The sequence below is a fragment of the Cebus imitator genome, unplaced genomic scaffold (genome assembly GCF_001604975.1).
Source record: "Cebus imitator isolate Cc_AM_T3 unplaced genomic scaffold, Cebus_imitator-1.0 Scaffold3, whole genome shotgun sequence".
Taxonomy (NCBI): domain Eukaryota; kingdom Metazoa; phylum Chordata; class Mammalia; order Primates; family Cebidae; genus Cebus; species Cebus imitator.
In genome coordinates, this window is record NW_016107318.1 from 5,114,266 (window position 1) to 5,138,962 (window position 24,697).

Sequence of the window (24,697 nt, forward strand, 5' to 3'; positions counted from 1 at the left end):
GAGTTTCGCTCTTGTTACCCAGGCTGGAGTGCAATGGCGCAATCTCGGCTCACCGCAACCTCTGCCTCCTGGGTTCAGGCAATTCTCCTGCCTCAGCCTCCTGAGTAGCTAGGACTACAGGCACGCACCACCATACCCAGCTAATTTTTTGTATTTTTACTAGAGACGGGGTTTCACCATGTTGACCAGGATGGTCTCGATCTCTATACATAATGTGAATAAACTTTTTGAAGATAATGATGTGAAATGCTTTAAAGCAACTTGGATTTTTTTGGTCAATATTTACTTTATTTTTTAACTGAGGTATACTAATAGGTATTAGTTTGCTAGGGTTGCCATAACAAAATATCAGAGACTGGATGGCTTAAACAACATAAATGTATTTCCTCACAGTCTGGAGGCTAGATGATGTCAGCAGGATTGATTTTTTTCTAAGTTCTCTGTCCGTGACATGTAGATGGCCATTTTCCTCTAGTGTCTTCATGTGGTTTTTACTGTCTTTTTGTCTCTCCTCCTCTTATAAGGATACCAGTCATATTTGACTAGGTTCAATAGGGTTGACTCTATTAGTAATTAGAAAGATAATTACTACTTTAAAGACCCTGTCTACAAATGCAGTCACATTCTGAGGTACTGGTGGTTAGGCTTCAAAATGTGAATTTTGGGGTTTGTTGAAGGGCACAATTCAGCCTATAGCAAATACGTAACATAAAACATACCATTTTAATCATTTTTAATTATGCACTTCAGTGGCATCAACTATACGTTATTGTGTACTTATCACCACCCCCCATCCATCTCCAGAACGTTTTTCATCTTGTGAACCGAAACTCTACCTGTTAAACTATTGCTTCCCAGAGTCCCCGCCTCCCAGCTCCTGGCAGCCACCATTCTACTTTCTGTCTCTGTGAAACATGTTTTGAGGCAGTTTTTTTCCATTATTAGTGAGAATCTTCAAAGTTCTCTCAAATTAAGCTAGTTATTTTTATGCAAATTCTGCAAGATATCCACAGACTTTTACCTAGATAAGAGCTTCTTGAAGTTATTAAATCAAACGAAAAATTTTGTCTTTTTTTTTTTTTTTTCTATATCTGCCTTTTTCTTGGGAGAGATTCCGGAGTTCTCATTAGATTCCTTAACTGAAGCCCTAGATACTTAGCCAATCTTGTTTCATTTATTTTTCAAGATAATTAAAGTTTAGTAATTTTTAAGTTGATAAGCTCATGTGTAATTCACAAAAAAAAGGTAAAGTTTAAATATTTTAAGGTTTTATTGTCTTGAAGTCAAATGTTTATTTGCTATTTCTGTTGTAAACAAGTGCGTCACAAGGAATGCGCCACACTCTGAGATCCAAATTAAGAGTCCTTTATTAGCCGGCGACCAACTGAGAGTCTGGCGACCAACTGAGAGTCTGCTCATGCTCAAAATCTCTCCACCCTGAGGAAAGGGCTTGATTTCCCTTTATACCTTGATTTAGGTAGGAGGAGCCTAGCTGAAGTGGAAGCAAGTCAGTAGAAGTCATTAAGGCAGGTAGCAGGGGGAGCTTTCCATACGATCACTAAAGGTGGGTGTTCAGGTACTTTCTATACAATAATCAAAGGGGAGTTTTTCACAATAGCAAGTGGGCTTGCCAAGCAGGATATGGTCACAGGTACTGTGAACAGTGTGAACCACTCTTAACGGTTCAAAGCTTTGAGTGCAGCGTGACCCAGTAATACACCTGAGGGACTGCGGCAGGGAGGGAGAGGCTCGAGAGAGCTTGTCAGGTTTGCAGCTAAGATGGAGTCAGTTAAGCTAGTGCAAGTTAGGTTATTACATTTCCAAAAGGGTCAATCATTTTAAAAATCATTATACCACATTTTCGTCATTTGAAAAGTTTTAATTTACTGTTTCATATTACTCTAGGTATGTATTATATCAACTTTGTATATCATTGTACATGTAGATATTAGAAATATTTTCTATATAAAATAACCTCTCAGGATTGTTTTTATTTCATTTTATTCATATATTCATGATTCAGTCAACAAACATTTTAGTCTTTTTGATAAATATTAGATATACAAAGAAGAAGAAGACATGGTTTTCATCTTTAAGGAAGTAAAAATGATATACCTAGATGGCTATAAAATTAATATATTAAGAAGAAGAATAAATAAGAGAATTGGTGGTTGTTCCAAACAGATATAACAGCATGGGGAAAGTAAGAGAATCCTGGAGGTGCAAGGCCCAGTGGGATGTGGCCAATAGTTAAATATAACTAAAACAATAGACTGTTAAGTAGAGAAAGAGTTCCTAGAGATAAGGCTTGAGTTTGGTTGGAGCGAGGTTTTGGAGACCTTTATGAAAGAAACACCCTCTTTTGAACAGGGTCCAGAAACATTTTTGTCTCAGAGAGAAAGACAGAATCTGAGACCATTAAATAAGGTTAGCTAATTTTATTGCATAGTTATTTAATGTAGTCTGAATACCTTTATAGTCATTAAAAATTTTTCAGTGGTAATTTTTCAAAGATTATTGATAAATACTGATTATTTCAAAAACTTACATATATGCATTTTAATATATTTTATATTTGACATATTTAAATATTTGCCATATTTCAAAATAGTATTTGCTTTAGCTTCGTGTTTTTAAATTCTCTTTTTTCAGCTATAAGGAAGACCAGATGGGTGAGGAACTAATGGAACCTCTGAAATATGCTGAACAACTTCCTGTAGCTCAGATAATACACCAGGTTTGCATTTCATTTTGTTCTTTTGAAAGAAACAAGATTTTTAATCTCTGAAAAGTAATTGCTTTTGTTAGGTTTTTCAGAATCAATGTGCTATAGTTAAAAGGCATTCTGGGCTGTCTATCCCTATTTAGACTACCGCTATTACAGTTGAAAGTCCCATTCAAAGCACAGTATTAAAAGGCTACTTGCTGTTTAACTCTAGAATTCTTACTTACATAAAATATGGGATAAAATAAGGATTATTTTTTGTGTATGATTTAATTACAATATTTAATTTCAGAAAACTTTCATTTGACCCATTGTTTATAGTACTTTGTGACAAGGAAAAAGAGCTGCAAAAATATCATTGGGTGTAATTTTTTGGAGTTACTAAAAAGAGAAAACAATCTTGCCCTATATCCTTTACCTCACCCCATTATTAACCCTTGTAAAGTGTAATTCTGCATGTCATGTGGGCAATTTGTTCATTTCCAATTGTAATGATTCTGTCATCCTTTCTACATAACTATAATCTTTGAGAAGGCGGTATTGTAAGTATGTAAGCTTCGACTTTGTACTATAATTTGACAGCAAATAACCTCTGCCCTGCTAGACCAGAATCTAATGATTTTAAATGGTCTGTTGACTAGAATTATAGCCTTTAGACTTAGCAGAGTTTTCAGAGCCTTACATATTATAGTAAATATTAAAAGCCCTCAAATGGCAGAGTTTCTCAGAATTGTTATGAATGTTGATTGTTATTGTGAGTCTTTCCATATGCCTTTTTCAATCAAAATAATTTCGATGTAGCTGATATGTATGGGTTAGAAGTACCAGTTTGAACTTTATTAAAAGAAACAGAGGCTTTTACTTTAAAATGTTAGCTATATATATTTTTCATTGACATTAAAATTTAGTATTGCAATTCTTTGAGAAATTACAAAAAATGACAAAAAATTTGCACCTTTGGGAAGCTCATCTGTGCTTGGTAATCAGGTCCAGTTTATATGTCAGGAATTCCCTAGTGTTGTCAGAGCTTAAATGACCTAACAGTCTGCAAATGTCACATTTAAAATTCTGTCTTCATGCCTGACTCTCAGCATAAATGAATTAAACAGCAGAGCAGGCAGCAAGTCAATATGCTCTTAACAGTAAGAGTGAGCAATGAAACAGTTTGTGGTTTGCTCAGAATAGGTAAATAGAATCTGCCCAGAACAGTTCACCTAGAATAAAATCTGAAAGAGGAAACAAGAATTAACCTTTTAGATGGTTGACCAGATGAAATGTCAGTAATATTTTTATAGCATGAATGAACCAGTAAACTACCTGGTTTATGTAACAGCTGCATTTTGCTATTATACACGGTGTGGATTCCAAGATAAAAATTTTTGACCCTGGTGAAAATTTTAGATTGTGAATTTTTTTTTTACTGATATAAGGGGTGTCACTGTATGTGCAAGCACATCTAATTTTTTAAAGGATTTATTAAGTTTGTTACTGTTTAGAAAATTCAGAAATAACAGAAAAATACATATAAAGTAAGTGGTTTTGTTAACCTTGCACACTTATGTTGAGAATTTCCCTTTAAAGGGAAATTATTTTTTCTCTAAATTTGTCTCCTAGGAAGGGAGATACAGAACTATTGTGTCTTGTCTTACCTGAAACAGAGATAGAGAGAAATGGATGGTTTTTCCATATAAGTAAATTTACATTTACTTCACAGATACAAATTTTAATATGAAACCACTTTTTAAAAAATAGCTTAAATTTTGAGTCAAGATTTGAAAATAGTGAATATAATACAGTATTTTTATGGAAATTGATATTTTTTTCTTCCTTGTAAAAAGGACCACTTGCAGATGGGTCAGATTTTATATGTGTATGTATGTACATATATGTGTGTATATATGTGTATATATTTACAGTCACCTTAATTTGTAAATATGAAGAGTTGATTAGCATCATATAGTGTTCATTGGATTATATAATGACAATTACTGATTAAAAAATGAACACAGTCTTTTTTACAAAAAGAATTATGTATATAGTTAATAATATACATTAGATTCAAATATAAATGTTAAACTTTCTTTGAAGTAAAATATTTTTAAAATGTGCTAAAAATGAAAAGATCAGTAATGAAAGAATATATACAATTTAGCCATTATGATCATAATGCTTTTCTGTAGTCTCATCTAGTTAGGCATGTCTTTTTATTTATTTCATTTTGTATCTATAATCAATTTTAGCTAGCCCTGACAGATATAAAAGTATTTAGGCTAGTACTGCTTAGAAAATATAGAATGTGGCACTAGTGTAAAAATATAAGTAGATCTTATGAGCAGACTATATATGAGCAGAATAGATAGATTACCTAGATAACCTTGTATTACTAAGGGTTTTCTAGAGGGACAGGATTAATAGGATAGATGTATATATGAAAGGGAGGTTATTAAAAAGTATTGACTCACACAGTCACAAGGTGAAATCCCACAGTAGGCTGTCTGTAAGCTGAGGAGCAAGGAAATCAGTCTGTGTCCCAAAATCTCAAAAGTAGGGAAGCCGACAGTACAGCCTTCAGTCTGTGGCTGAAAGCCTGAGATTCCCTGTCAAACCACTGGTGTAAGTCCAAGAGTCCAAAAGCTGAAGAACTTGGAGTCCAATGTTCAAGGGCAGGAAGCATCCAGTGAGGAAGAAAGATGAAGGCCAGAACACTCAGCCTGTCTAGTCCTTCCATGTTCCTCTGCCTGCTTTTATCCTAGCCATGCTGGCAGCTGATTAGATGGTGCCCACCCAGACTGAGGGTGTGTCTGTCTCTCCCAGTCCACTGACTCGAATGTTAATCTTCTTTGGCAACACCTCCCACAGACACACCCAGGAGCATCCTTCAGTCCAATCAAGTTGACCCTCAGTACTAACCATCACAAACCTAGATACTCTAAAATGTATATGGTTTATATAAATGATAAAGGTGATATACAGATCAATGGGAAATTAAAAGATTATTCAATAAGCTATACTGAGACGACTGATTAACTACTGGAGGGGGATACTATGTTCTTGCATCGTAATACATGGAAAAGTACATTCTAATGAGATTAAAGCTTAATGCAAAAAATGCAAAATAGCAAAACAATTAGAAAAGTTTGTTGGCAAAATTTTTTGGTAAGAACTTTCTAAGCATGAAAATTGTGGAAAAAAAAAAAAAAAAAAAAAAAAAAAAAAGCTACCATAACCAGGCATGGTGATGGGCACCTGTAATTGTACCTGCTCAGGAAGATGAGGCAGGTTACCTTGAGCCCAGGAGTTCAAGGTTACTATGAGCTATGTTCACCCTGCTGCACTCCAGCCTGGGCAACAGAGTGAGAGGCTCTCTCAAAAAGGAAGAAAGAAAAGAAAAGAAAAGAAAAGGCAGATATCAAAGTGGATATTTTCTTCATGGAATTAACATCTTCATAGATAAAGAGCTCTTATACAATGACAAGAAAAAAAACTGAACATCCTAATGAACTTACACAAAGAACTCTTACACAGACATGCCTCAAAAGTTGAAATATCAGAGGGTAATAAACTGATAAAAACATGTTGATGTTCATTAATGATGTTAGAATTATTTATTTTTATCAGAAAGTTCCATTTTTTAACCTCTTAAGCAAAGATGTGAAATTGTAATAGTAATACTCAGTGATGACTGAGGCAGTGATACTACTGGAGGGGAGTATAAATTGGCATAAATTGAGGACACTGTGGTAATTGGTACCAACATTTGCAAATATGTTTACAAACTAGTTAAGCGTGACAGGTTGAAGACATATTTTTATGCTTTACCTTCCTGCAAAACACTACTAAAATGAGAACAAGGTTATAAAAATAGATAAACCCCCAAAGACAAAGAAAATGGAAAAAAGAGAGTGGTAACACAATTTAGAAAGGAGAAAAGTGGTTAGATAAATGATAACCAATTTAGCAGAGTGGAAAAGCTGAGCCCTAACTTTTGTCATGCTGGTTTCTACTGCAGAACCCTGGGAGGGTAGGTACAAGGCACCTCAGAGTTTGGGTCCAAAGAGAAACACCCCATTGTCTTCCTCCCAAGTGTCTTCCTCCTATTTAACTTTCAGAACACTGGCATATAGGCTTATATTTTATTAGCAGAAGATTAAGGGATTCCTCCCCAAAGATACCAGTCAAACCAGAAAGCAGTAGAGTGATGTCTTCAAAATTATGTGAGAAAATAATTTCCAACTTAAAGTGAACATTACCCTGTTCACTTCCAAATTATGGTTTAAGTATCATGAAATAGGACAGACATCCCAAGCCTCAATAGATAATTTTTCTTATTTGTCCTTTGTCAAGAATCTACTTGAGATTCATTAAATGAAAGAGTAAACCAAAAATCCTGAAGGGATGTCATCCAAGGCACAAGAGATTGTGCCATCATGGTGAAATGCTAGCGAAATTGCCAGGTTTATGATGAAGCGAGTCTTCAGGTGACAACTGTGTAGAAGTTTAAAGAGTAAAGAGTACAAATTGGAGCAAGACAATGAAGGATTCCAAGATGGGTGTCTGCAGTTGGTGGAGTGGTGGCAAATTATCTAATGTGTTTGACCGTGTTAAAAGAAGTTTTAAAGTTGAGTAGATTTAGTTAGAGCAACATAGAAAATTAAGTGAACAGGGTAATGAAGTCACTATTAGTTTCAGTAATAAAAGTTGTATTAATACAAGAAAAGATATCAATATTTAATGTCTCAAACAATAGTTACATAGTAATAATTATGAAACAATTATTGAATGAAAATGTGTGACAGTAAATATGACAACTGTAAATATGACTCGACTATACTATGCTATGAAAGCATCAGAGGCATGGTGTGAACTCAGTAAACTAAGTACTGAATTTAAACCTCCCAGGAGTCTCTCTGTTCTTGGTCCTGACGATTATAATTTTCTATTTGTGACACTAAATTTACCTTTACTATCTCAGCTTCCTATATTAAGCAAGCACACACACACACACACACACACACACACACACACACACACACACACACGATTTAAACAGCTTAATTAGAAACCTTTTGGTAGATGCTTGCCTGGGGTTTAAGATGTGTGAGGGGTTCAATTCTGGGACTCAACATTATGAGTCAGTTTTATCTTCATGAATTCAGGTCCCTCCACGAAGGGAGAGGCTCCATGTAAACAAAGCCATAAACCCACGTAATGCTTTAAAAAACTTTAACTTACTCAAATATTATATATCAGTGAATACCTTGTCTTGGTGGAGAAGTATTATCTATTGTTTTCCCCACTGTGTTCTTAACCATCTTCTAGGCTTTCTCTTGTTCCCCCAACTTCAGTTACAAGGCCTCCTACAAATTTCATATTTTGATAAGATTAGTAGATTGCAAGATCTCTATTTTTTTAATGTCCCTCTGCACACTGTACATGGTGCACACTGTACAGTATCACCTCACTATTCTCTCTTTTTTTAAGATAAGCTGCACAAAAGATTACTCTAGAGTTATGTATCCATTACAGATTTAGTTTCTTGGAGAGAAGTACTGGGGTCTTCTGCCAGGTTCTTGCTTAAAACATAGAAGATATTCTTGCAAAGCCTTGTTTTATCTGTTCTTTGTTATTCTTTTATAGTCCTATAGATAATTTTTTCCAGTGTAACCAGTTCATACAATGTCCTGCTGTGTCCGTTGTTGCTCTTTGGGAGTATTCTAGGTATTTGGATGGGACAGTTCTTTCATTGTGCAGGATGGATCTGTGTATCGCAGGATGTTTGGCACCCCTTTTCCTTCCAAATACTGGTTGCCAGTAGCACTGCTTAGGCATTTTGATGCCAAAAAAAAGCCCTCATGTTTTCTGAACTCCTCCCCGCCTATGGAACACAGTACCACCTCAGGTTGAGGACCAATGCAGGTAATTATTTGCAATGTCTGCCCGTCGATAAATATTTTATTTGTATTATTAGCCTCTTACTTTTGTAATTGGGATATTTCAAAATACATATAGTTGAGAATCTCTTCTTACTTTTCTACATTCTGAAATGTTGTTCTGGGCTCTGTAATTCTGGCTCCTGACATTATATGACATGGATTGGGGTAATTTTTCAATTCTTCTGTCGTCATTTATCATTACTCTTTATTTTGTTCCACTATTGCAATTTTGGCATTGTAGTGTTTTTCCATTCCAGTAATACCTACCCCATTACAGCTAAACTTTACTAAAGGTTGACTGGAATGTCTATCAAGTAGAAAATCTCTGCCACCTTCTTTTAAAAAATGTGCCTATTGAATTATCAATATCTAGAAAATCATCAAAAGGATGCTGAATCCATATCACTCTGCCTCAGGACTGACTTACATTGCTTTAAAATCTTGTGGAGATTTCCTTAACCATAGCAACTTTAAAACTGATGTCTAGTGAAAAATAATACATTTTTCACTTATTTTTATTCAAATGATAAGGCAAATAATGAATACTAAACTTTTTGAAGGTCATATGCTAATCTCTTAATATCATCTCAGATATGTTTTTAAATTAATATAAAGTAACCTCAGCTTTCATATTATAACTTATTACAATCACTTCCAAAAATGTCGCTTCTCAAGGAATAAATGCAAGGGGAAAGCTGTTTGAGAATGACAACATTTTAATAGTTTTCATCAACACTAAGTTTGAAAATTTTCATCTACCTACAAGTTTGTCATTACATCCCTTTTCTGATATGTGAAATTTCTATAATAGAAATGGAAATTGTGAGTGTCAATTCCAAAGCAGAAATAGATACCTGTCTTCACCAAATTTATAAAGATTTTTAAACTCAGAATAGTTGAGGAATCATCTGTTTCTTTCCATTTTTGCTGCGCAACTGTAAACAGGTGCAAAACATATTTCACAGTTGATAATGATAATGATCATCCAAAAATAACTAGTGCCATTGACGAAATTGTTCCCATTTTACACATGAATAAACTGAGGTTCAGAATAGTTTAAATAATTTGCCTAAGGCCTTCCATCTTATAAGTGGGATAGCCAGAATTTGATTCTTGGTCTGTTTGACTTCGAAGTTTATCTTCTTAGCTACTGTGCTATACTTCCTCCTTATGAACATTTAAAATTTTTTACAAAGGCTTTGTCTCCAGAAAATTTTCATGAATGAGGTGTCAACAGATGTAATGCATGTTCTGATTAATGGAAATAATATTTTGGAAGAATAAATATAACAGATTTAGTTCAATATTCTTCAGCAAATAAGTATCCATTTATTTAGATACTGGCCTGAAAAGTCACCTTCTCAATTCTGTTTGCAATTGCTTTCCTCACCCTAGCTGCACATGACTTCCCAATGAGGGGTTAAGACATGTAGCAATGAAGGGATGTGGGTTCAAAAAAATGATAGGGGAGAGTGCTAAAGATTAGCTTTGCTTATTTAAAATTTTACCTATGGATGACTCATTTGAAAAGAGAAAAGTTTTTGCTATGTGATCACCTATTTTGAGGCTCCATGTAGTTTAAATGGTACAATGACCTTAAGAATTTAATAGGCATTTGTGAACTGTCTAGATTGCCACCATTCATAACATGATTTTCAATAAAATCATTTTTAATTTTCATAAAACTGATGATAAAGAGAATGTTTAGAATACAACTCATTCTCTGGTTGAAGATTGCCTGTACTTTTTTTTTTTTTAATCTCTTTCCCACTACTGTGAGCAACTGATAGTGGAATGTCCAAAGTTGTGAGAAAAATGAGTGTCAAAGAGCCTTGATAAGCACGAACTTAGGAGTGGACCTTGAAAACTTGGGAATTAGCTACATGCAACTAAAACAATTAGTAATTAAAAACAACTAGACAGATACACATTTCCTTCACAAGTCAAAGTAATTTAGAGTTCATCACATTTAGAATGCAAACATCCCTAATGAATTTTAGACATTTGGCCTTTGTATTGCTTTGAATATTAAGATACTTGGTAGTAATTAACTTTACTCCCTTTCTATTACATCTTCATCAACTTAGTTACTAAGAAACAGGCTTTCAGAAAAGTTTTTCGTGCTTCTTCACAAAAAATACATGATAAATTTTTATTTTTCTTAAGTTTTTAATAAATAGTAGACATTAAATATGCATTATAGTAGATTTTGATTTTAGTAAGACATCATGAAAGAATCATAATGACTGTTCTAAATTGAGTTTTGATCTTTTAAAATTCATTGTAATTTTATAAATATGGCAAATATGAAAAATGTATATTTGTACCTGCTTTTAAGGTAGAGAAACTGTGCAAGAACAAAAGGTGAATTATACAGTGAAGAAAATAGAATGAAATTACCCATGACCATCTATCTCATATAGATGCAGAAACTGACTGGATAGATAAAAATTAAAACACAGTTCCCTTCACCCTAATGCTATAAACTATAAACTCTTGGCAATAGTTTAGATACTGACTTGCAATTGATCAAAATAGTATAAGTAGGAATTATTTAATCTGCCATCTAAATTGACCTGAAATCACCTTAATGTGCTTCCTGATAAGAGTTAAGATTATTATTCACATTAAAAATGGTATACAAATGTCAGAAAAGTCACATTTTATATTAAAGGAATCAATATCTTTAGGTACAGATTTTTAACTTTCAGAATTAACTTTCATTTAGTTATACCAATCATATTTGGTGGTAACTTGTATATTATCATGTCAGTTATCTCAGATTATAATTTCTGATCATTCTTAGATAAACACAGATTTTCCTTTATAAGACTTTCTTACTTTAATCTACATTCATATATATTTTTCAGTGCCTAGTCAATGTATTTATTGATTTTGTGTATCTTTTTCATTTACCAGTTCTATATCCAAGGCTATTAATACTTTGTGAAGACAGAGTAGTACCATGTTACCTAGTTTTGATTAATTAAGGTGTTTCTAGTTTAAAATATGCCAATAGATATCTTTGTCTTGTGAAATAAACATGTTTACTTTTAGGTAGTGTTATTCAATGTATAACATTGCTAGAGAGAGATGTATAAATTGTATATTGATAGGTAGATGCTAGTTAAACATCTTCCTTGTGCTAAGTAGCTGTATCTAGTATAACTAAAATTATCAAGTAATTATTACACTATAAACATTAGCGTGCTGTCTTCAACTAGTGTACAGAAATAGAAAAGGGCTGTTTCAGGGTATTGTCATTGATTAAACCACATAGAGGGCCTTTATCCATGGGAAAGATCATTATTAGTAGAGTTTGGGAAAAGTAATTATAAGATTTGTTCTTGTTGTACAAATATGATAAACATTTTTATGACTACCATGACTAAAAGTGACTACTTTTGTTAAAAATACTTTTTCAAACTTTAGACAATTTATTTTAAAAGGAATATTATGATCTTTTTCAATACCAGCAAAGTGTTCCAAAAAATTAATTTGACTGAAATTAACTTTTTTTTTTCCCAAGAGTGATTTCATATAAGCACAGTGGGAGGCTTAATGATTTGTTCGTCCACCCACATATCTCAGAAGGAGAATGCCAATCCTCCTTTTACACTTGAAAGCTTGTAATAATTCTGATATCACATGCTTTAACACTTGAAAGCATGTGATGGTTCTCTTGAGAGATTTATATTAAAGAAGTTAAAGAAATTCTGCCTAAAACCAAGGAGTTGGAATTTACCTTTTGTTTGAGTAGCAAAGTAACAAAACCCTGTTACAGTAATTTAAAAACTTTTCCCATTAACTGTTTGTCCATTTAGGAATATTTGTACAACTGGAAACAAGCATTATTCATTTTTGGTGTGTTAGTGATTTCCTTTTCTTTTGATACTATGTAAAATATAGTTTTAATGTACTTTTTGTATTTTTAATTTGGTACATTTTCCTTAGAATTCAAGATTATGATTTTAAGGTTTTTTTTCAGCACTTTAAAGATAGCTTTCCATTGTTTTCTGCTCTCCATAGTTTCTGACAGCCCACCTTCAGTCATTTTTATTTTTGTTTCTCTGTAGCAAGGAACTACAGACTTTTTCTTAAAGGGCCAAATAGTGAATATTTTAGGCTTGTGGGCCACATGGTGTTTGTTACAGCTACTCAGTTTTTGGTATCATGTGAAAGCCTCAATAGATAATGTGTGAATGAAAGAGCATGGCTGTGTTCCATCAAAACTTTAGTTATAAAAACAGATGTCCAGCATGTGTATTGTAGTTTACTGAACGCTGATCTGTAAGGACAAATCCCTTTTTCTCTGTTTTAAAGATATTCTCTGCCATTATTAGTATTTTGATTATGATATCCCTTTGTGTGGTTTTCTCTGTTTTTTTCTGGTTGGTATTGAGCTTTAGGGATCTGGTACTTTCTGGTTTTCATGAAATTTGGAAAAATTCCAGCTGTTTTTGATAGAGGCATGAGACAGAGAAATACTAGACAGACAGGGGTGGGTTCCCACTGAAACCCCACCTTCAAGCCAAAGAAAAAAAAATGCAAACAGCCTGAAACCCATGGCCCAAAGTGAGAACTTCTGTTCCTATTTGCCCACTCTCTCCCAAGTGGTTCTTTCTGAATAATGCTTTTTTAACCAACTGAATGTTGCCTTTTCCAAAACTACCTATGGCCTGCCCCACCCCCATCCTGTACTCATAAAAACTCCAGACTCAATTGGTAGAGAGGGAGGTGGCTGGACTTTAAGGGAGATGGCTGAACTTCAGGGAGGAGACGACCTGACTTGGGGGAAGACGACCTGCCCTTCCTGTCCCCTCTCTACCTCCCCTCTCCACCGAGAGCCATTTTCGTTGCTCAATAAAATTCTCCACCTTCACCATCCTTTAATTTTCTACACGACCTCATTCTTCTTGGACACCAGACAAGAGCTCAGAACTCACCAAGCGCAGGTACCTAGAAAGCCTGTCACACCAGCCCTTACCCTCGCTGGGAGAGGGCAGTTGCCCTGTCACCCCATGCAATGAGGCAAAGTGTCAAGTGAGCCACTAACACACTGCTGTTTATAGACAGCAGAATTCAGAGAACACTGTAACTAAGACCCACTCTGGGATTTCAGGGTTGCGGGCCTCTCATCTGGGCACCACTGTGGGCCCCACATGAAGCTTTCTCCTGCCAGTGCCTGGAATGGCCAGCCAGATCCCACACTCGCTCACTCACGTGCTCCCTCCACAAGGGGTTGAGCATGGGGGGCCAAGTAAGAAGGGCACCTCTGTTGCTAATCTGGCAAAGGGGTGAGAAAAATCCTGTACCATTATTTGTTATAGGTATTTTTCTCTCTTCCTACTTGGGACTCCAGTTAGGCAAATGTTATCCGGCTTGATATTTGCCACAGCTTATTTAGGTTCTATGTATTCTTTTCCCTCCCCTTTTTCTTCTGTGTTTCATTTTGAATAATTGCTATTGCTATTTTATTCTCTGATGTTTCTTTTGCACTGTATTATCTGATGTTAATTACATCCAATGTATTTTTCATTTCATATGTCATATTTTTATCTCAAGATCTTTTATGGGTCTTATTTGAATATTCGGTTTCTCTCCTCATATGTTCATGTTTTTCTTTACATTCGATTTAAAATATCTGCTTTCAGATCCCTGTCCACTGAAATCATCATCTTTTTTAATTTTTATTTATGAGTCTTTTTCTATTAATTGTTTTTCCTCCTGGCTCTGTGTCATATATCTGTTCTACTTTGCATGTCTGGATTTTTAAATTGGATGCTAGTTTTATTTTTTTGTTGCTATTAGTTGCTGTATTTTAGATTTTCATTTTATTTATGTAGTGAGTGAAGAATTTTGTTCAAGTGTAAGTTTGGTCACTTTAAGAATTGCGTTTAAGTTGTTACCAACAGATCCGGAGCAGTCTTTGTTTTTTCCTTTTTTTTTTTTTTTTCTTTTTAAGATAGCCCCACTATCCTGATTTAGCCTCACTATAAGCTGTGGTCTGATGCTTTTGTGTCTTACAAGATCTGTCTGTTTCTCTAAGTGTGTACATGAACAATTCCCAGCCCTGAAGGAGCTTTGGGAATTGTTTGGCCTTTTGATATTTTTTTTTTCCCTTCTACCAGCTGCAGGTAGTTTCTTGTCATGCATGCATAGATTAGAACTCTGCCAAAAATACAAGTAGATTTTTCTGGAGATCTCTGGAGCTCCTTCATGTATTTATTTCTGTGCAGCTCCGTCCTCTTCTATTCTGCAAATTCTAACCGCCTAAACCTCCCCAAATTCTAATTTGTGTCTCTTACACTCAGCAAGACTGCAAGGCCCTATTTGGGTCTCCTTCCTTGTACTGTAGTTTGGAAACTGCCTACAGGTAATAAGCATGGGGCAATTAAAGGACTCATGGTTTCCTATTTCTCAGGGATCAGAAAACTGGTGCAAAATTGTCCAATGTCTGAAAAACCGTTGTTAATTACCTTTTGTCTGACTTTCTAATTGTTCAAGATGGGCAGACAATTCCTTAGCGTAATTCCTTAGCGTTTAATCTGTCATAGGTGGAAGCATAACTCTGATTATCTCTAAACAGACACTGATAGATGTTGTTGATAAATGAAGCTTTATTATTTATTTGAGGGGACTATGGGTTATTTTTCTTAAGAACTAAAAAATAGATTAATTTATTTTGAACTTCAAATTATTTTACATTTTTTTGAGTAGAAAAGAAAATATTGTTCCATAAATTCCTTATCAATTGCAAAGAGTAAAAATAATAACGTTATTACATTAAAACTTGAAAGATGCCACCATAGCCAACATCACCAATAATGGAACAAACTGTTATTGTACACCTCATACTGTGATACAATTAAGACTCAGTATTACTTATAAATATTTCTAATAAACAAAAAAAATGCATAACCTAAATCTAATAATGAGAAAACATCTGAAAGATCCAAATTGAAGGGCATTTATGCAAACCACTGGTCTTTACTTTGGTTTCTTTCCTCCATCCCTCTTCATCCCTCTTTCTTTCACTAGGATGAGAGTTATTTTCTTCAGAGCAAATTAGAGGTAGTATGCCATTGCCATCTGACCCTTATTCTATGTACTAAACAAGACTAGGATAGTATGAAACAAAAAAACTTCTTTGTATGAGAAAGAGCTATTGGAAATTTAAATATAAAAGCTGAAATTTAAACTTCTAATAAACATCTGGACTATCTGTATCAAAAGCATCTGCTGTTATATGAGTTTTCTATCACTGCTACAACAAATTACCAAAATTTGGTGGTTTAAAACAACCCAGATGTATTATTTTATAGTTCTGAAGGTCAGCTGTTCAGCAGGGATCTCACTGGGTTAAAAATCAAGATGTCAGTCATTTCTGGAGGCTGTTGGGGAGAATCAGTTTCTTTGCCTTATTGAGGTTCTGGAGACCACCCACATCCTATGGCTTATGACCCCTTTCCTCCACCTTCAAAGTCAGCCGGAGTCCCTTCTCAGGTCGTCGTCACTCTTGTTCTCCCTATTCTGCCTCCCTCTATCACACTGAAGAATACTTGTGATGCTATTGGGCCCACCTAAATAATCCAGTGTAATCTCTCTATTTTAAGGTCAATCGATTAACAAATTTGTAATCTTTAATTTTAAAGCATAGCACTCTCAATATTGGAGGTTGTTGCCTCTAGAAATAAGATTGAATCCAAATAATTAGGGGTGGTCACTAGGAAACTAAGCCTGGTTGCCTCTTTAGTGGATGGCTTTCCCGTGGAGCTCTTTGGATTTCATTAAGCACACAATGAAGTAACACACTGAAATGAGATCCACTGAATTGAATACCACAGCAGATCTTGCTGCCAATGTTGAATGTTTTCACCAACTGTAGTTATTTTGCTCAATTGGGATGTCAACTCATTTAACCTCCTCCATTGGAATTCTATCTTTTACATGTTTTTAAAAGCAGATTTTTTACTTATGGCTTCTCACTATGGAATCCTAAAGTAGATTATACTTTAGATCACTGCAATTCTTAATTTTTCCTTAAATTCTAAAACCAAGAACATTAATGAATTAGCATTGAATAGGTGATGTTTATATTTGAGTATTTTATATTTCTTTTCTTCAAGAGGAAAATAATACATCACTAAGACAAATTGGCTTGTTGTAGTCAGAGCATGTGAGGACCCTATCAGGTTCAAAAATAGATACCACAAGCAGATCAAAATGTAGTAGAATCATACCCATATACTAACTAGTGTGAAATAATAAACCAAATATCACCAGCACCCCAAAAAGAAGAAATTAATTCTTACTGGGGTATGAGAATAGACTTAACCTGGAGGTGAAATTTGAGCTAGGTCTTAGAGAATAATAAGTAGGTATGAAAGACGAGGAAGAATTCAGCTCTTTTTCTTTACTTCTGTTTTTTTAGAACATAAAGTTTATATCATAACTTTAAATGTTATTCCACTCAAGGAAGTCTGCCAAAAATTCAAGTGGATTCCTTGCATATTTTTTTAGTATCAGATGTAATAAATAGTTTCATGTCTTGTTCGTGTATTTTTATTCATCCCAAATTGGCAGATTTGTTTGTGAATTAGTTTTATTGGTATATAACAAACTTTGTGATTTAAAACTATTATTATCTTGTGCTTTCCATGAGTCAGGAGTGCTTAGCTAGTTCTCTGCTCAGGGTCTTACAAAGATTTAATACAGGTGTCAATCAGGACTGTAATCTTATTTGAGGATCACGGTTCTCTTCCAAGCCTCCTAATTAAAAGAATTGAGTTCTTTGTGTTTGTAGAACTGAGGATGTCAGTCAGTTCTAAAGGCTGTTTGCCACCATTCGTTGTCTGTTGTCCACTGTACAACATGGCTGCTTGATTCCGGGAGACCAGCAGGATAGCATCTTGGCTACTTCTAATATATCTGTCTTTCCAACTTCAATCTCTGATATCTAGACCCCCTTTTAAAGGGCTTACCTGATTAGATCAGTGCCTTCTTTCCTACCTCTCCTCCTACCCCCTAGATAATTTCCTTTTTTATTAACTGAGAATCAATTGATTAGGGACCTTAATTATATCCTCAGAATCCCTCATATGCCATATAATTCAGCCTAATCATAGGAGTGATATTCCATCATATTCATAGATCTTGTCCAGACTCAAGGGACAGGTATTATATAGGTATGTATCACAGGGAGAGGGAATCTTAGAAGCTGTCTTAACATTCTGCCTATCACAGTTTGATTTTTACTATTAATTAGAGGAATACAAATTGTATTTCATATAAAGGATATAGATAGACTGGAAATACTAATAAACTACCACTGATTAAATGGTTGAAAACAGCTATTTTTGAAGTAATTGTAACTATAGCCTTAGTAGATTGTTTTATACTTTCTTTCTTAAAATACAATGTAACTGAACCGATATGCTCATTATACTTTAAGAATCTCATTGAAACCTTGGAAATTTTCCATTTGCTTTCCAGTAAATGTGTACAGTTTTCAGAATCCTGAGTTTTTTCTTTTTACATAATTTTAATTCTTAGATCTATGCTCTGTTAACTATTTTGAAAGTTATGTGATAATGTTCTCCTAGCAACATGGAAGGGGAAACTAAATACTGTTCGCAATTGGAAGTACAGCGTTGCTTAGCTACCTCTTTTACATTTGAAATATTAGGTATTTCAATAATAGGGTAGCCCTTAAGCTTTTAAGTGTTTGCTCATAATATATTGCAGTGTTTTATGTATGCTTTTCACCTTTGTCTTTTAACTTATTGTGAAAGTTTAAAAAAAGATGAGCGCATTTAATAGCAGTCACTAGAGTAACTTATCTACATAAAATCAGTCATTTTTTAAGAAGCTCTAATGGACACAAATGAAATTACAAGATATACTTTAATGTGAACTTACCTTAAATGCAGCCATACTACCAAATGCAATAATTATACCAATTTGTCACTTGATTGTAAGTAGAAGCATTGTAAAATGTCTAAAATATTACATATAGTTGTTTTAAAAATGGCAGTGTTTTTCATATGGAAACGATATCATTAAACACATACTGAAAAAGTACTTTATTACATTATGTTGCTGTTATGCTATTCAGGTTACTTTTTCTTAAAGTTGGATATCAGTAATAAACAGTGTTACTGTGGTACTTCTCCTAGTTTGGAAAAGAATATATGAAAATTCTTCTAGGTGGATTCTTTCTTTTCTTTTCTTTCTTTTTTTTTTTTTTGAGATGGAATGCCACTCTGTCACCCATGCTGGAGTGTAGTGGCACAATCTTGGCTCACTGCAACCTCCGCCTCCCGGGTTCAAACAATTCTCCTGCCTCAGCCTCCCAAGTAGCTGGGGCTACAGGCGCACTCCATCACGCCTGGCTGATTTTTTTTTTTTGTATTTTTAATAGAGAAGGGGTTCATCATATTGGTCAGGCTGGTCTCGAACTCCTGACATCAGGCGATCCACCCGCCTTGGCCTCCCAAAGTGCTGGGATTACAGGAGTGAGCCATTGTCCCCAGCCCGGATTCTTTCAGTACAAATTCTTGCTGCATAATCTGATTTCTCCCCAAAATAACTAAAGTAAGACATACTCATTATAGAAAACATTTTTAAAAGTTTAGGTAAGTATAGAGAAGAGATTTAAAACCACCTGTAACCCTGCTTCCCCTAGAAAAACACTAAGATTTTAGTATATTTCCCTTCTTTGAATATTGTTTTAGAAAAATATCATATTTTAGATTCAATTTGCATCTTTTCATTTTATTATTTCATTATAAACATCTCAAAATTATTAAAAATTTGAAAATATTTTTATTGATTAATATGTGGATGTGCAATGTTTCCTGTATTATGTGAATATAGATTCCTTCCTGTTTTTTATTATGCAACCACCGAGAAGAAAATCTTTGTGCAAAACCTTTGTGAACATTTCTGAATTCTTTAATATAGATTCCGGAAGTTTTACAAATCCTTAGGAATGGGAAGAAATGAATATTTTGAAGACCTTTAAACATGTTAATGGGTTATTTCCCAGAAAAGTTGACAGATCTTATTAACATTTACTAGTTTCATTGTAAGAAGAGAAAGAAATAGTTAATATATTATGTTTATGATTAAGAAAAATATTTTTTTCAAGTGTTAGCCATTTGTAATTATTCCTTTGTGAAAATATTTCCCTGTTCCATTTATTGTTGTACTTTTATGTCTTACTGATTTGGGGGAGACCCTCACATATTTATCCCCTTTTCTGTCATAGTTTCCCTTTATTTGCCTTTTAATTTGATTTCTATACATTTGGAAATACAGACCTTTCAAAATACTCTTCTTAAAATCCCTTTACAGATGGGCGTGGTGGTTCATGCTGGTAATCCTAACACTTTGGGAGGCCAAGGCAGGTGGATTGCTTGAGCTCAGGAGTTTGAGACCAGCCTGGGCAACATGGCGAAACCCTGTCTCTGCCAAAAATACAAAAATTAGCCAGGCATTGGTGGCACACACCTGTAGTCTCAGCTACTTGGGGGCTGAGGCAGGAGTATCACTTGAACCTGGGAGGTTGAGGAGTCTGCAGTGAGCTGAGATCATGCCACTGCACACCAGCCTGTGTGACAAAGTGAGACTCTGTCTCAGAAAGAAAAAAATTCCTCCACCTTCTCTTTATTTTCACTCATTGGTTTTAGGCTTGCTAATCCCCTTAGCATACAGATTCTCCTACATTTAATCTCTTTTTCTTCTGTTTTTACATTTAATTCTAAACCATGTGAAGTGTGTTTTTGTTTACAGTGTTGGGTTAGGAACAAAACTGATTTTGTTTCCAAATGCTAATCCATTGTTACAGCAGCAGTAGGACTACAATTCCCTTTCCCACTGATTTGTGATAGCCCTTTTATAATATACTAAATCCTGGGATACTGGACTGATTGCCTAGTTTCTATTCTGTTTTATTCATCTTTCTACTCTTGCATCAGAATCACATTATTGTTTAGCATTATATATATTTTTTATTCCTGTTTACCCCTCTGTAGAGTAATGTAGATTGTTTACCTTACATCTCATGTTACAGGTATTCATATTTTGTTTTTCTATTGTTGTTATGAATGTAAATTTTTTGTATTTTCTGACTCATATTTGCTGACATACTTAAAAGGTATTGATTTTGTAAAATATTTGTATGAAAGCTGAGCCCTTTATTCTCAATAATTGTAAGAATTGATTTGATGGAGCTTTTTGATATCTAATGATAATATCAATGAGTAATAAAAATTTACTTTCCCTTCCTACATGTTATGTCTGGATTGGCTAGAAATTCCAGAGTAATATTAACTAATAATGTTAATAGTGGGTGTTTTTATCACAGGAAAGTTAAAATCATGGTTAAGGAAAAACTGTGGTCATCTTTCAATCAAAACCAAAATCATAGCTGAAAACAAATCATTCTTAATTTTCTGGATTACACTAATTGCTTTGCAATATTTATAATGGAAAAAGGTATATAAAAATCTTGGGTAGTTTGCATTTCTCCAGCAGGGGGGCAACATCTGGATTACCTCTAATTGGTAACTAAAAGGAAGAGAAACCAAATTTCAGATCTAGACTTCAGTTGGAAGAAGGCTAAAATGAAGCTAGGTAATTTAGTTTCTAGATTCCCCTGTGTCACCATTATTTCCTTGAAAGCAACTCCTAGCATGGTGCAGGTGGAGTTTCTCTCTTTCCAGGAATACTATAAAGGAGAGCTAGAGGAGAGCAGCACTGCATCTCCACTAAAGTATGGGCTTGATTTGCTGCCTGTCATGCTGTCCTTATGCCATTGTTAGAAAAGCCTGAAGTTCAAAGTATGGAGATGGGAACTTTTTCTATTTTGTTATGGTGATAAAGGATTAGGGCTTTCTTTTCTTCACATTAATTATCACCACTGTGGATGTATTTCATAACTTTTGATGTATCATGAACCACTCCAAAGTTAGTAATTTAAAACATCAGTCATTTATTTAGCTAACAATTCTGCAGGTTGGCAATTTAGGATGAGTTTAGCTGGGCAGTTCTGTTCTCAGCTAAGCTCCTTCATGAGTCTGTGGTGTGGCCAACTCTGGATTAATTAGATGGTTTTGCCCTTAGAGTTGGCTGGTTGTTAACTGGGGAGAACCTCAGCTCTTCTGCAGCTGATGTTTCATCTTCTAGAAATCTAGGCTTTTTCTCCTTATGGTGGCAGAGGTCTGAGAGAGAGCAGAAGCAAACCAAGCCTCTTGAGGCTAACTTAAACCTGGGACACTGTTACTTGTTTTGCACTCTGTTGGCCAAAAGAAGTCAGAAGACCTGCTGATTCAAAGGATAGGTATATAGATTTTACCTCTTGATAAGAGCTTCTATAAAGTCACATTGCAGAGGGTATGGACACAGCCAAGTATGGATAATTAGGGCCATGTTTGCCATCAATCTAACATAATTGGATGAATGAAGGACTCGAAGATGTGTTTAGAACACTATGTTCCTTGTAAATGTGGATTTTAATTTTGCTGTTACAAAATTATATCATCCAGCTCCCTTTTTATTTCAGCGAGTTGTCTTTGTATTATGTATTCTTTTTCTCTTTATATTATTTTTTCATTTTTAGTTGCTTGTGAATCTTTGTTCAAATCCATGCCAAATAAAAATTGTTTAAAATTGTTTTTTGGTTTCTTATTAAATTTTTCTCAGAGATATCTTCTCTGCATCTTTAGGCTATAACTTATTTCTCATGTTTGGGAATATTTTTCCTCATAGAGCCCACCTCAGTTTTTCCTTTTTATTTGGACACTGTTGGTATTTGCCAACAGAGTGTGTGGATGCTTTTCACTATCCACTTAGGTTTAAATGCCTTTCAAATCTGTCTCTGAGGAATAGGTTGTTATATGGTTCCCAGTGACTGGTTCTTAGGCCAGTCTAAATGTGGCTCCACTGAATTAAGCTAGAGTCATCTGCTACCATACCACTTATGCCTGGTTTGGGGGTACTGAAAAAAAGGTGAAGTATATGGAAAAAACATATTTTTAAAACATGTACTACTAACAAGGTTTTCCCTGTGTTTTCTGGTCTCTGCAGAGCTTTTCATGTGATACTAAGCCTTTCAGGAAGCAGCGAACCATTGTCAGTGTCCCTCTACCCTTCTGTCTTACTGTTTGCTGGGAATTGTATTTAGATGGATATATAAAGAGGTGTGCCACTGGGAACTGGGAATGAGTTACACAACCCTGGCTGCCTCATAAAGCTATCTTTCTACTGCATAAGCATTGTGTCTGTTAAGCAGCAGGCAGAAAAAGGGAGTGAGCTAAAGTCCCTTACTCAGCTGGCAGAAGTATTGTGTTTCACAGAGCAAAGCAAGCCTTTGCATGGTGTATACCAAACAGAAAACTGAGCCTACCATTAATTTGTTTCTAGTCCTGGTTTCTGGGACTTCCAGATAGTGCAACTATCAGAGATTTCTCATCAGAGGTTAACTGAATTTTGGTAGGGTGTGCTGTTATCTTTCTCTGTGCCTTTGTGTGGATTGTTGCGAGAAGGTGGAAGAGACTGCACTAGGGGATTCTGTTCAGATGCCATCATAAGCTGAGTCCAAAGTGCTTTTAATTCATAATGCATTTTCCAGTTTTTGTTAATCAAAAACAGATATTGAGTAAATATTAAAAAATATGGCAACCACAAAGAGCAGTTTTGAAAGGCCACGATTTGCTGCTTTTGGTAGCTTGTGCAGTGTTATCATGTGAATAAGTTTACTGTTCTGTTATAATTTTGGAGGAATTACGTATATTTCTCAGTCCTCCATTATTACTTTTCAAGTTTGCTTTTGGAGAAATAGCACTTTGATTTTCTCTCTGTTCCTACCCTGGCCATCAGTGGTCTAGAAGTGAAACACATTCCTGTCAAGGAGGTTGAAAGACCAGAATGAAGTGCCTCCAGAATTCTCTAAGCCAGCCTTTGGAATAATGGGTCAAAATAGCTGCCAGGGCTAATTGTGGAATCTTTGGGAAAATGATAGTTACTTTCAAAGATGCTATTTTTTCTTCAGGTGTTTTGTCTCTGGCAATTGTTTCTGGCTGCCAAGTTTAAGATCTAATAGTAAAGTTACAGCCTCAGGGAATCCATCTCATTGGAAAGTAACTGGAGTTATTACAGCTGTGAATTAAGATTTGCTATTAAGTACTTGATTATTGTTTCTATAATCTCTAATGAATGTGCAGCTTAAATGATGTTCACCATTTTTTGAAAAACATGACTTGGTTTAAATGCCATCTTAACTCTTTTAGCACTGAAGTTCATTAATTGGATTGATGGAACAATTGTCTATAGCCTGTTCTCCTTAGTTAAGAGTTTACATTAGTGCCAGATTTTGACAATATGTATTTAACTTTTCTATAGTAGTAACCTAAGTGTGGGTGTTTTTAAATGCCATATAAATCAGAGACTCCTAGTCGTTAGGGAAAATCAGTATCTTATCTCTCAAACTAGGTCAGTGCTCTTAAACTGGGCTTTCAGGGAATATCTATAGGTTGTGTAAAAGTGTGCTTCCACTAATAATGAATCATGGTAATCTTTTCCCAGTATGTGGAAAAGTAGCTTTAGATCTTAAACGTTTTCAACCCGTTTGTGTGAATTACAAATTGTTTGACTAGTAGAAAATAAGCAGGAAAAAAACTGAGCAGTAAATCTTTAGTTCACTCATTTTTTCATTGACACATGCTTGTGATATGACCTATCTTTAATATAGTGTTGCTTTTTATTGATTATTCTAGATTTTCTACTGGAATTAAGATTTGTCACAGCATTGCACAGAAAGCACTGTAACTTCCAAGAGCTCTGCCACTAGAAGTGGTTTGAGAGCCACTGAACTTACCATCTTGTAAGATATTAGAGGGCAAGGCTTTTGCCATCATCATCACACTTATTGAGTGGAAGCCACTGCATACTCTTAAGTGTAAAATAACATGAGGAAAATTGGATTTAATATTTTGGGATAAATTTTGGGGGAGTTTTCTGGATGGGCTGGTAGAGG

The 24,697-nt window shown here is 34.8% G+C and overlaps 1 protein-coding gene across 1 annotated transcript in view; it reads left to right on the top strand.

Annotated features, from left to right (window-relative positions):
• The window catches only part of PIGK (phosphatidylinositol glycan anchor biosynthesis class K), a 117,206-nt gene that overhangs the window by 87,614 nt on the left and 4,895 nt on the right, over positions 1 to 24,697 (top strand). Inside the window, exon 10 of the mRNA XM_017531433.1 lies at positions 2,653 to 2,737. Coding sequence (XP_017386922.1) covers positions 2,653 to 2,737 — 85 coding nt within the window. The remainder of the gene's footprint in view (positions 1 to 2,652; positions 2,738 to 24,697) is intronic.